General features: G+C 34.9%; 1 protein-coding gene across 1 annotated transcript in view; it reads left to right on the plus strand.

Annotated features, from left to right (window-relative positions):
- The first annotated feature begins 273 nt into the window (after nucleotides 1–273).
- The window catches only part of hook (hook microtubule tethering protein), a 500,473-nt gene continuing 488,721 nt past the window's right edge, over nucleotides 274–12,025 (plus strand). The window contains exon 1 of the mRNA XM_073968623.1: nucleotides 274–572. Within this exon, the coding sequence (XP_073824724.1) occupies nucleotides 434–572 (139 nt within the window). The 5' untranslated portion in view covers nucleotides 274–433. The remainder of the gene's footprint in view (nucleotides 573–12,025) is intronic.

A 12,025-nucleotide genomic window follows, 5' to 3' on the forward strand; every position in this document is an offset into this window, starting at 1 on the left:
AGAAAGGTAGATGCCTCAGCCCAGCTGATCGAATCTAAAACGTCAAAAAACTATGAATTCGCCATGAAAAATCAAAACAAAAAACCATATGATTCGGAAGTAAGAGATAGCATGTCTACACTTTATAGACAAACACAAGCGATAAAAAGAGACAACAAGAGAACATTTGGCGAAAATTTTGACAGTTTACATTACAAAAAAAGTTGCTTTGTTGTAGCAATTCGCCGATGCATCTACCTTTCTTATTGTAGCATGGTATAAATCAAGCATACCGAAACGCTGAAATTCGGCCGCCGCAGCCAAAACTGACCGCGCCGCCTTGGGCATACAAGTGACTGAGTCGCCGCCGCCGAAAAAAGCGAATCGCTTCGTTGTCTGATTTAAGTAGTTGATATATCTGTTTTTGTTTTCCTTGTACAAATTCCGATCCAAAATGGGTGATATGTGCCAGAGTTTAGTGGAATGGTTTAAAACCCTTAATTTGGTAGCTCCACATGATACAGCAGAGAAGTTGTCGGATGGCGTTGCAATGGCACAAGCCCTTAATCAATTTGCTCCTGAATCATTCACAGGTTTGTAATCAAAGTAAACTGTTTGAGAGAAGTCAGTGGTGTAGTTATGGAATAAAATTCAGTTTACGGCCAGCACTAGGAAAAATGGCATATCGTTCCTTACCTGACTTCCAAAGATGCAGTCCGTTTCTGATCCCAAGCATGTCATTTTCACTAATATGGGATAGAATGCTGTCTATTTTTCTTTCACAGCACATCTTTTGATTGAGTGTTCTGAATTAAATATAAAGAATTACTTCGGAATTTGCCTTGGCTTAATCCCAGGGAGCAATTTGAGTTATGCTCTAAGATAAGGCATAACATTCATAAATCGCGCGACCTGCCGTTTTTTGTCTTTCAAGGTCCATATCGTCACCTGTGCTTAAAGACGTAACCCTCAACGTAACCCTTTGAGGTGACGATATTTAGGGAATAGGGCGGGGCGATTTGTGTGGAAGGAAAAAACCCTTAATGGGCGGGTCGCGTTTCTGATTCCTGGGATTGTACTGAGCAAAAAAGTCTACTAGAGCAATCCCACGGCAGCGGGTTCTTTCGTACCGGATTGACCACAGTGTTTCGGCCAGCGGCTGCCAACCCAGCATCAAACCTATGCTTCCACGTAGGTTGCGGCATAAGATGAATGTAGTGGCTGGACTCAGAAAGTTTTGAGATTTTGTCCTAGGTCTTGGAATGCTGATTACGCCAATATGTATAGGGTAAGTGCACCAGTAGTCGGCACTTTAAGGATTCTCGTATCTTTAGCCGTATGTAATTCCGAGTCTAAATGTCCAATCAAATTGAATTAAAGTTGTTATGATTCGTTATTTTGTGTAGTTTTAGATTATATAAACATTTTTTTGACAATTTCTGTTCAACATGCAAAAATTAAAATTTTAGTGAAACACTGTTTTTTCACCAGTAGCCGGCACCATTACCCAATAGTCGGCATGATATGATCCAGTAGTCGGCATGTTATATTTAAATAAAGAAAAAATGCATACTTTATATTTTTTCCTAAATATTTGAAAGAACAATATCTTAAGCATTAGTTATTTATACATTTCTAGTTTATTATATACATTTCTATTGATTTTACTTCAAAAAATAAGGAAATTTAAACATATTGTTTAAATAAATTAGTTCGTACCAATAGTCGGCATCTATTACCCACCCAGTTGTCGGCACCCCACAACGTACGTACTTCAAATCATGGCTAATATTGCTTAAAATCGCTAAATTTCCTTTCAAATTGAAACAATTTTTTTTATTAATTAGCCTTTAAAGTATTTATTTAGTATTTTTTATAATTTTTAGCTAAAAGTAATCGATAAAAACCAATGTTTATAATCCATGCCGACTTCAGACAAATTTTATATTTTTTTGTCCCTAAAGTCGGCATCAGCAAAAATTGCACAATTATAAATATTTTTAAAAATTTCTTTTTCTAAAGTGTTCTTTTAACTGTTCTCTACCTATATAACAAAAATGTTGTGGAAAATGTCTTTATTTAATATAATTACAGAGCTTATAAGGTTAACATCTCCACAATTTTTTTCTTAAGAAACATGCATTTTCGGTTGTGGTGCAAACCCTTCACTGACAAAAACTTAAATTTCGATATAAAAATTGGTCCTAGCTCAATGAAGTTTTATATAAAGTTAGCTGACAATATTGTTAAAGCATTTTTAAGATTATTTTCCTATTTTGTTTTCTTAATTTTCAGTTATTAGAGTTCAAACTCAAAAGGTGCCGACTACTGGCACATGCCGACATTAGGTGCACTTACCCTATCATGCATGGGAATTCCGTATTTCCCGAGGAGAAAGTCTTAAATCCCGGCCGCCTATTTTCGACAAAAAATTAATTTTTGAAAACTTTTTGTGGAAAAAGTTTCTAATCCAGCAACTACATTCAACTTGCTCCCCTTTTGCAAAAATCTTCCAAATAAAGTTCTCAATAATTCTTTAGAACATTCTGAAACTCTAAAATGCTTACTTCATGTTGTTTCAGCGGTATTTTGCATCACATCTTTTACAACATGTACATATTTTAAACACAGTTCACACCAACCGTTTATTATCGCATTTCGAATTTCACCACATTATTGACATTTTTGTTAAATCGTCGTTGAAAAATGTACTAAAAACAACGGGATACAACAATGACATGTTCTGACGAGTTGTGTATTACATTCCAGGGAATATTTTTCCAAAAAAAAAAAAAATAGAAAAATTAACGGTTTTGGAGATACGGCGCGGAAATGTATAAAAATTGTGGCATGTTTGCATATATTTTAAAATATGAGGCCATAAATGTAGTTTTTTGAGTTCATTATTTCTCCAAATATTTTATTCTTGTCCTTATGTTGTTGTTGTTGTTGTAGCAGCATATAATGCTGGGTTGGCAGCCGCTGGCCGAAACACTTTTAGTTTCGGGTCAATCCGGTACGTAAGAACCCGCTGCCGTGGGATTGATTCTTGTCCTTATCTACAAATTTGCTTCAGAGGCCTTTTGCGCTGCATTTTAACAAAACCTTTTGGTGTAGAATAGGATGCAGTCCAAAACACGTGTTTGATACAGGCATTCTGCGGAATGCGTGCAGGTCATTGCAAAATATCCCAGGACAAATAAAATGCATTTATTATTTGTATAAAACAAAAATATTAAGAACTTTATTAGATTCGCAACCATGCGTGTTTCCTCTGCTCTCCATTTAATCCAAGCTGAACCGTTTTTGCTTTATCTGCTTAATGGGTTTGTATATTGTATTCCCATCCCCAGTTAAGATGTTGACATGTACTCCAACAGTACTCCATTAGAAAATTTTCTTTTCGTGACTTACCGCAAAAATGTTCGCAAATTGTATATTTTTTATTTTATAGTAACAAATTTTTGGAAATGTTAACACGATTTTCTGTTTTTGTAGTGATATAGCAAGTGTTAGTAAATTGTAACGAACGAAGTGCCTCACGACTCCGTTTTACCTGCATCAAAACATGCCATGAAGGAACTAGTCCACATTGCACTACTTCCAACTTATTTTACTGGGTAATTAAGAGCTACATTTTGAAATTTTGGGTTTCCAGTGATTAATAAACTTCTGCACCTATTTTGACGTTTTTAGAACAAAATCACCATCATTTTTTGTGGAGGATTTTCTTTTGTAGCTAAAAATATCAAAATAATAATAATTGTTCCACAAACATGCCAGGCCGGGCAAGGGAGAGAAGTCTCCTAAAATAAAATATCTCAAATATATCGAAAGATATAGTTTTGTGCGCTCCTCGTTTAAAAATTGAAAAATAGTTTTTCATTGTGAGAATTTATCTTACTTTGTCTATAGTTTATTAGTACTATAGATTAGTATACTAAATTTATGTTTACTTGTTTGTACACGCAGTGAATTTGTTTTAAAGTAATAGTATATGTTCGATACATTGGTTACGCCAATGTATACGTTCGATACATTGTTTCCCCTTCTACAGCATTCCAATTACCCACGTTAATTGGCCGCTCTCACGAGTTCTTTGCACTTATTCCAGGAGCCTTATTCGCCTAGTTCGGATTGTAGGAGAGAGTTCGCTCTTTTCTACTACCTCTCCTGGAAGCTTTATTCGCATAGTTCGGATGCAGAGGGGCGCTTTCCAATGCTGCAGTCGTAGTTGATGTCACGGCCTTGTTAACGTTATTCTGCCCACCGGCAACTTCACTTGCTATCTAACTTTCGAAGGAGTCACACTCCTATTGCAATATCGTTTCGTAGTCGCGCACTCAAAATGTTACCGTTTCTTGTACCAAGAAACTCATTCTTACCAACAATAAATCGAAAATATTTGAAACTGATACACTTGTTTGTTTTGTCTTTTTTATTTCTTCTCTTTTCATCCTTGAGCTATCGACGGTCAGTGGTATCACGCCATGTTCTGTTCTAATAAAGCTGTATGAATCCTGTGGATTCCAGAAGAACAATTGAGTGTTGGCTTTGCCTAAGTAACTCTCATGCTAGTTGTGCTGGAATTAATGCGACAATTGATGATGCTCTTAACCATGAGTTTATTGGTTTATTTGCTCGATGAAACAACTGATAAAAATAGGGAAGTCTGGAATGCTTACCTACGCCTATCTAAATGCAGCGGCAAATTTGAGATGTATCCCAATTAGGAAGAATTTGTTTCGTCACCAGCTGCGCCTGAACCAAAACGGTCAAAGAATAAGATGACTTCTAAAAAATCTAAGTCTTCTGATAAACCTGGCGTTTCGGAAGGCAGGGGTTTCAATCCACGGACTGCTGATAATCCAGCTGCGGTGGTCGCTGGAAGGCAAGCTTCCGCCGCCACTGTATCGGGTTCGGTAAAAAATCAGGCTCTATAATAGATTATTCCAATTATACCATTGCTAGATCCAAATTTACAATTGAGTCTCGTAGATCTTATCAAATGTATCTAGATAAAATTAAAAATAATTTTAAAACGGTTCCAAATATTAATATGAAAAGGAAGTCATCAACTAAACCACGCTTGTTATAGTCTAACAATTCTGTTTTTGTCGGCGCAATTTTTTTTGTCTCATAACGAATGCCATTTAAATACTCCATACCCTTACCAATTATCGCGACTAGATCATAGTTCATTGCCATATCTTCAAACCGTATAGTATAGTACTAAGTATAGTATAGACTTAAACATTGTCATACTTGGTGTGTTCCAGTACTGCACATTTCTAAACATTTTTACTATTTTTTTCGATAACATAAAGGAAAAATCGGTTATCGGAGTAAAAATGTGTAGAAATGTGTAGTGCTGGAACAGACCAACTACCTGGCCACGCCTTTGTCTTTGCTATTTAATCAAATCAATCAAAGTTGATTAGTGTTCCATCTGGTGTTCGACAAGGGAGTCACTTATGTCCAGTTTTATTTGTACTTTTTGTATATTTTAATGTTTGTATCCAAAAAGATCATCATATGTGCAAGAAATGTCAGACTGTATATTTGTTTGTAGTCTAAAAAGTACTTGAATCATGAGTGCAAGTGACTATTTCTTTTTACGTGAAAGAAGTCATGATTTTTACAAGGGCATGGTGCAGCTAAGATTCAATCAATTTTAGATGTTTATCACCTATTTTGCATGACTCTATGCAAGAAGCGTTTTAAGATGTTTTTGGGTATTTTTGAGTAATAAAAGCTAACTTTCTAGAATAAAAGTATTTGATTTTTATTTGCACTCAGTCGCTTTTTAAAATGATTTATTTGAGATATTCCATTGTTTTATATTCATTATTGCTCTGTTCCAGAACCTGCAAGAAGCTACTATTTTTTACTACGATAACATTTTTTCCTTTATGTTATCGGAAAAATAGTAAAAATTATTAGATTCTTGCAGTTCAGGAACAGACCATATATTTCAATTTCATTAACCCCCATTATTATAATTATTAGTTTGGATTTAGCGAACATATTTATAGCGTTACGGTTAACTTAAAGTTAAATGTGATGATAAAATTTTAAAGCTGAAAACACATACAACGTTTGGGTAAAGTTTTGTGTCGTTTTGGCCGTTTTACACTGTTGGACATTTTGCCGAAAAATTCAAATTCATTTGAAATATATGCCGACAAACATATAAACGCTGCACACTGGTCCCAACCTGCGACAAAAATCGAAAAATCGATATCAGCAAATCTCTGCGACAATTAAGCAAATTTTCTCTAAACATATCATATTTTAATATTCCAGCACTGTTTTTGTAATTTATAACGGTTTTTAACAAAACAGAAGAAATTGACATTTACGTATGATCTCTTAAAAACTTTAAAAACATCAGTAAGGTTGTGACTTCTTGTAGGGCAAATAACTCAAAATTGAAAGGATAAAATAATTTTTTTTTTTTCAAAATGGAAGTTTTATTATAATGTTTCCTAATTACTTTTACATAAACATGTGTACACATTATTCGCATAAAATGTGCTGGAAATCACATTTTTTATAATACTTTTTTGCGGATTTTTTTTCCAAGTCCTAAAAATTGAAGTTGAGTTTTACTAACTTCGCCATCCTTCGCTACTCTCTAAATTTTTTGAAGAATGTTCAAAATAGTGTGAAGTTTACAAAAAATTTGGTTCTAGCTGCATATACATATTTGCATTTCCGTGTGTGACATTAAAAATACTGACGATGCCTCTGGTCGTTTCAGTGAATATGCCGTATTGCTGTATTCTCAGTTTCTTCTTTGTTTAGTGTTTTGATTTTTTTCTTTAAAGATTTAGACATTTTTGTTTTGGGATCTACTTACGAATGTATCTTTTACATTTGTATATTTTTGATATATGTATGATGCTATATATAATATGAAAAATAAGTAAAAATGTAAAGTTCTGTGGCACCGAACTTTTTTATATCCCCTACCATGAAATATTCTGACCTCAAATGGAATAATTTTTTTCCCTTCCTGTCCACGATACCAATCGGAGACGTTTTTTGACCACTAAGAACTCCAAATATCAAATTACAACCAAGTCGAACCGAAAATGTAGATAAAAACCTCAGAATAACTGAAATAGGGAGGTACCGTAATATGAGAGCTATACCGAAACCTGGACCTAAGACCAGAATTTTTGGCGCAGAAGGTTTTTGATCATTGAGGACTCTAAGTGGCAAATTACAACCGATTAGGGCTGAAAATGTCGATAAAATCTTCAAAATACCTGAAATCGGGAGGTACCGTAATATGAGAGCTATACCGAAACCTGGTGCAATGGTATGCACACCCGCCTTGCACGCTAAAGGTCGTGGGTTCGATTCCCAGGCCAAACAACATCAAATTTTCAACGGTGGCAAAATACCCCTCAGTGATGTTGGCGACATTTCCTGAGTATTTCAGCCTTGTAAAACTTCTCTACAAGTGGTGTCTTAGGACACGCCGTTCGGACTCGGCAATAAACAGTAGGTCCCATATCATTGAGCTAATATGAATCGGGGTGCACTCATTGATATGAGAGAAGACTCCCTTGTCCCATCTGGGATGTTTGTGGAACAATTATTATTATATTATACCGAAACCTGGACCTAAGACCAGAATTTTTGGCGCAGAAGGTTTGTGACCATTGGAAACCCCAAATACCAAAGTGCAGCCCATTAGGGCCGAAAATTTAGATAAAAGCTTCAAAATACCTGTAATCGGGTGGTACCGCTACATGGGGGCTATAGGAAAAACTGGACCTACATATATTGATGATTTTTTGGCTAAAGTATTTTTTACTTATTTTTAGCATAGGTATACTGAAAAAATCAGATTGATCCGACGATTATAAATATTTTTGTCGCACCATCTTATACAAGTGGGACCACTGTGCGCTGGACTTTGGTATCGGCGTCAGGGGTGCCAAGTTGGTGGCTTTCCCACTACTTGTGGTGATTTTTGACGTACAAATACCACTGTTTAAGCAAGAATGTCGAATGTTTTAAGGTAAAAATCGTTACAGACCTATGGTGCGTATGTGGCTGTAGCGATTTTTGCCTCGGAACAGTTGGCATCCCTGATCGGCGTCGCCTTGTTGTTGTTTTTTTCTCGACGCCCAACACAAAACTTTATTCAAACGTTGTATGTGTTTTTAGCTTAAGGAGGAGCTTCTTGGCATTAACTTTTAATGTATATTATATATTTTTTTATTTTTAATGCCTCCAAATTGGTTTATTTTTCGTTTTCAAATACATCCGAGAGTAAAAGAAAACATATAATAATGACCCCAAGACTATCGAACTATTATCAAACTACTGTTTTTTTCAAACAAAAATGTTCTACAAAGTCATGAGTTTGGTAGTAATTTGAACGAAACTAGAGGAAGAGGCCATAAATATCAGTTAGAAGTTACCACAACTCTTTCAAACTTTTTTCCAAATGGCCCTGAGGTCTCAAATCAGTGAAAATCCTCGCTTAATAGATGTTAACTTGTCCAATATCCTCAAAATGCATGCTTGCGAATCAATTTTTAAATGAATCGAAAAATCAAATCAAAATACATTCCGTGGAATGTATATTTATTCACTACAAGGAACTAATGCAAAATGTGTGCTTAAGAAGCAAATTAGAAAGTATCCTCACTGCACCATGCCCTTGTAAAAATCATGACTTCTTTCACGTAAAAAGATGTAGTCCGAAATCACTTGCACTCATGATTCAACTACTTCTTTGGCTACAAACATTTTGCTGGGATACTCATAAGTCCCAAGCTCCGACGTAGTCAGAGGTGGGGCCCGGTGTTGTTTAAGTCTTTAATCGTAATTTTAGGCTGACTGTAAGTGTTATTGAGTTCAGAAAATGACATTTATTTGTATTTATTGAACGTTTGTAGCATATTACGTCCAATACTTTGGCTTATAAACAACATCTAGGAAAAACATTCTTGCGATTTTTTGTTTTTGAAATTTTTGATAAGAGCAATAAGTATGTATATAGTCTCTAACACGTTTTTGTAATGAACTTTTTTGAACATCATAACAATTACAAATTCTTTATTATGTTTGAAATTTGCAAAAAAACATTTTTTATCCAGCGCGGATTTTATGGCCCCATCTAAACATGGTTAAATATTGAGTTTTTAAAGAAATTCGGGGCTATATCTCTGAAACCAATGCGAATCTTCTTCTGACCTCTGAAGCAAATTTGTAGATAAGGACAAGAATAAAATATTTGGAGAAATAATGAGCTCAAAAAACTACATTTATTGCATCAAATTTCAAAATATATGCAAAAATGCCACAATTTTTACACATTTCGCACAGTATCTCCAAAACCGTTAATTTTTTCTGAATATTTACTTCTGGAAAAATATTCCCTGGAATGTAATACACAACTGTTTAGAACATGCCATTGTTGTAAAATGCCTCTATCCGGTGGTTTTCAGTACATTTTTCAAAGACGATTTAATAAAAATGTCAATAATGTAGTGAAATCCGAAATGCGAGAGTAAACTGTTGGTGTGAACTGTGTTTGAAATACGTGTTGTGAAAGATATGATGCAAAAATACCGCTGAAACAACATGAAGTAAGCATTTCAGAATATTCTAAAGAATTGTTGAGAACTTCATTTGGAAGATTTTTGCAAAAGGTTACTTGGTTCAACTCCCAATAGTTTAGCCGATACTGACCAGAATTTCAGCAACTATGTAAAATTTTCTATATTTTATAGATTTTGATGCTCTAGATGGAGTTTTTCTTATGCGGGTTTTTCAAAAGATAAGTTCTACTAGTTTTGGGCTACAATATTGCTAAAGACAGCAAGGCCAAATTCCTATTCGTTTCTGAGATAAAGGCCTGATAAATGCAAAAAAGTGTAGATTTAGCCCGGTTTAGATGAGGCAATAAAATCCGAATTGGATCTGACAGGACAAAACCCTACTAGGGTTTTTGTAGTCTAAATATGTACTTTCAAAAAATGCATACTAGAAGTTGTTTCATTTTCAGTGATGCATAGTGTTATTGGAAACTAGTCTCTTCCTACAAATTAGTAACTGTCTTTTGTACAAGAAAGGATTTTTCTGCCGTATTTTAGTGTTTTGTTCGACCTTTCGAATGTTAATAAAATCAAGATTATTGAGATTGAGTTCAATGTTTATATTTTATTTATTGCATATTAATTCCAATATTTAGAAATTACACTGAATTTCATTTTCAGGAATTTTTCTGTCGATTACTCTTTCAATGGATGCACATATCTAGAATTGTTCCTTCTTCGTTCTTCGGCAAAGGACTTTATGACGACAAACGAAATAAAAACAAAACTGAGTCTATGGGAACTGAAACTTTAATCTATGGACAGATCGAATAGCGGTACCTGAAGAAATGGACCGGATGACATAGTTCATTTTGGAAGCAGATCTTATTTTGGGAGTCATTCCTTTTAAAAGATATTGCGCCCACCAGTCATTTCAGTGCATCACAGTATATTTTTCAGTTTTATTTTTTTTCTGGAAATATGGACTTGCACACGAAACACAACAGACTTTAAACTGCATTATACAACTATTTTGAAGTTTTGTTGCGATGTATGCAGTGTGGTCCATTTTCGAGCTTGTAGCTAAAATTTTTTGGCCACTGTAGCTAAAATTCTTGAAATTTGGGGGGAAATACCAGAAGGAGTAGACCGAAAATCACCATCTATGAACTTTATATAAGGCTCGCAGAAATATTACTATAAACAATGTTTGGACCAACGCAGTATCCGGTTCGAAAGTTGTCGTGCGCGCCAGCCACTACACATGATGGCCGAGGTGTTCCTTACAGGTTTTGCGCCATTTTCTCTGGAAGTATGGACTTGTCCCCAAAAAACTTGTTCTGTTGTAATAGGGGCCCCGAGAACAATTATTGCAAAGCGTTTCCAGAAAGGTATTTTTATTTATTAATTAATTTATTTCATATTTTTATTTATAACTAAATTATTAGCATAAAGGAAGTGAAGCCATGACTACTGAGGTCTTAAGCTTACACTGGTATATTTACTAATTATCCAAAGATGTCTTAAACTGCACTTCTCTGAAAATTTTTGAAATACTCTGTGGAAGCTTATCTGTTCGAGAATTATCGTGTTCTCCAGGCAGCCACCCAGACGGACGAAAATAGCTAAGTCGAATCCAAATTTTCTGAAACAGATTTCTTCCAAACACATTTTGGCCCTAAAACCATTATTTCGATGAGGTACATTTTGACTTAAGGCTGAGAGTATAAAAAATGTAGATTGGGAAAAATTTTGTTTATGGATTTTTCCTAAATTTCTGGTCCCAGAATTTCATTTTAAAAGTATTCAATACTGACAAGACAAGAATTTTCCTAGTTCCTGATAAATTTATGAGAAAAACCACGATAGGAAAACAGAATTTCTATAAGAGAAGTCCGACGATTGGACGCCAAAATAATCTATTGACAGATGCACGTTGGGGCGACTGAATTTATCATTACACACTCGATGGTTTGCTTGTATTTCATAATGGATAGACTCACTATTGCTCAGCATTAGTTCTCTATCAAGAAAACCAATATCGGCCTTCAGAAATTCCTTGTGATAAGATCTACGATTGGACACCAAAATATCTTTAGGGAAATAACTACAGTATAAGTAACAGCGATTGGTCGCATGAATTTCCGAAATTGAAAAACTGACCATATTCTGACGCCGCAGCGTGATAAAAGACAAAAAAGAAGACACGTGTCTCGGCGTTTTTTATAACTCGTAAATCTACCTCCAAATATTAAAATACTAGTGAATAACGCCATGATATCCGAACGTTCCCTCTGCATAAATCTTCTTCTTCTTTGTTTGCAAATTCGTTTTCCGAATGTTAGCGAGCAATATAATATAAATATTTTTTATAAATACAGTCGGACCTCGATTATCCGTGAATCGATTATCCGGGAACCTCCATTATCCGTGATAGAAAAGAAATGTTGGACTTTTTTCCATTTCTTCTATTTTTCGTTATA

The sequence above is a fragment of the Musca autumnalis genome, unplaced genomic scaffold, assembly GCF_047663935.1.
Source record: "Musca autumnalis isolate F117 unplaced genomic scaffold, ASM4766393v1 scaffold_2, whole genome shotgun sequence".
Classification (NCBI taxonomy): Eukaryota; Metazoa; Arthropoda; class Insecta; order Diptera; family Muscidae; genus Musca; species Musca autumnalis.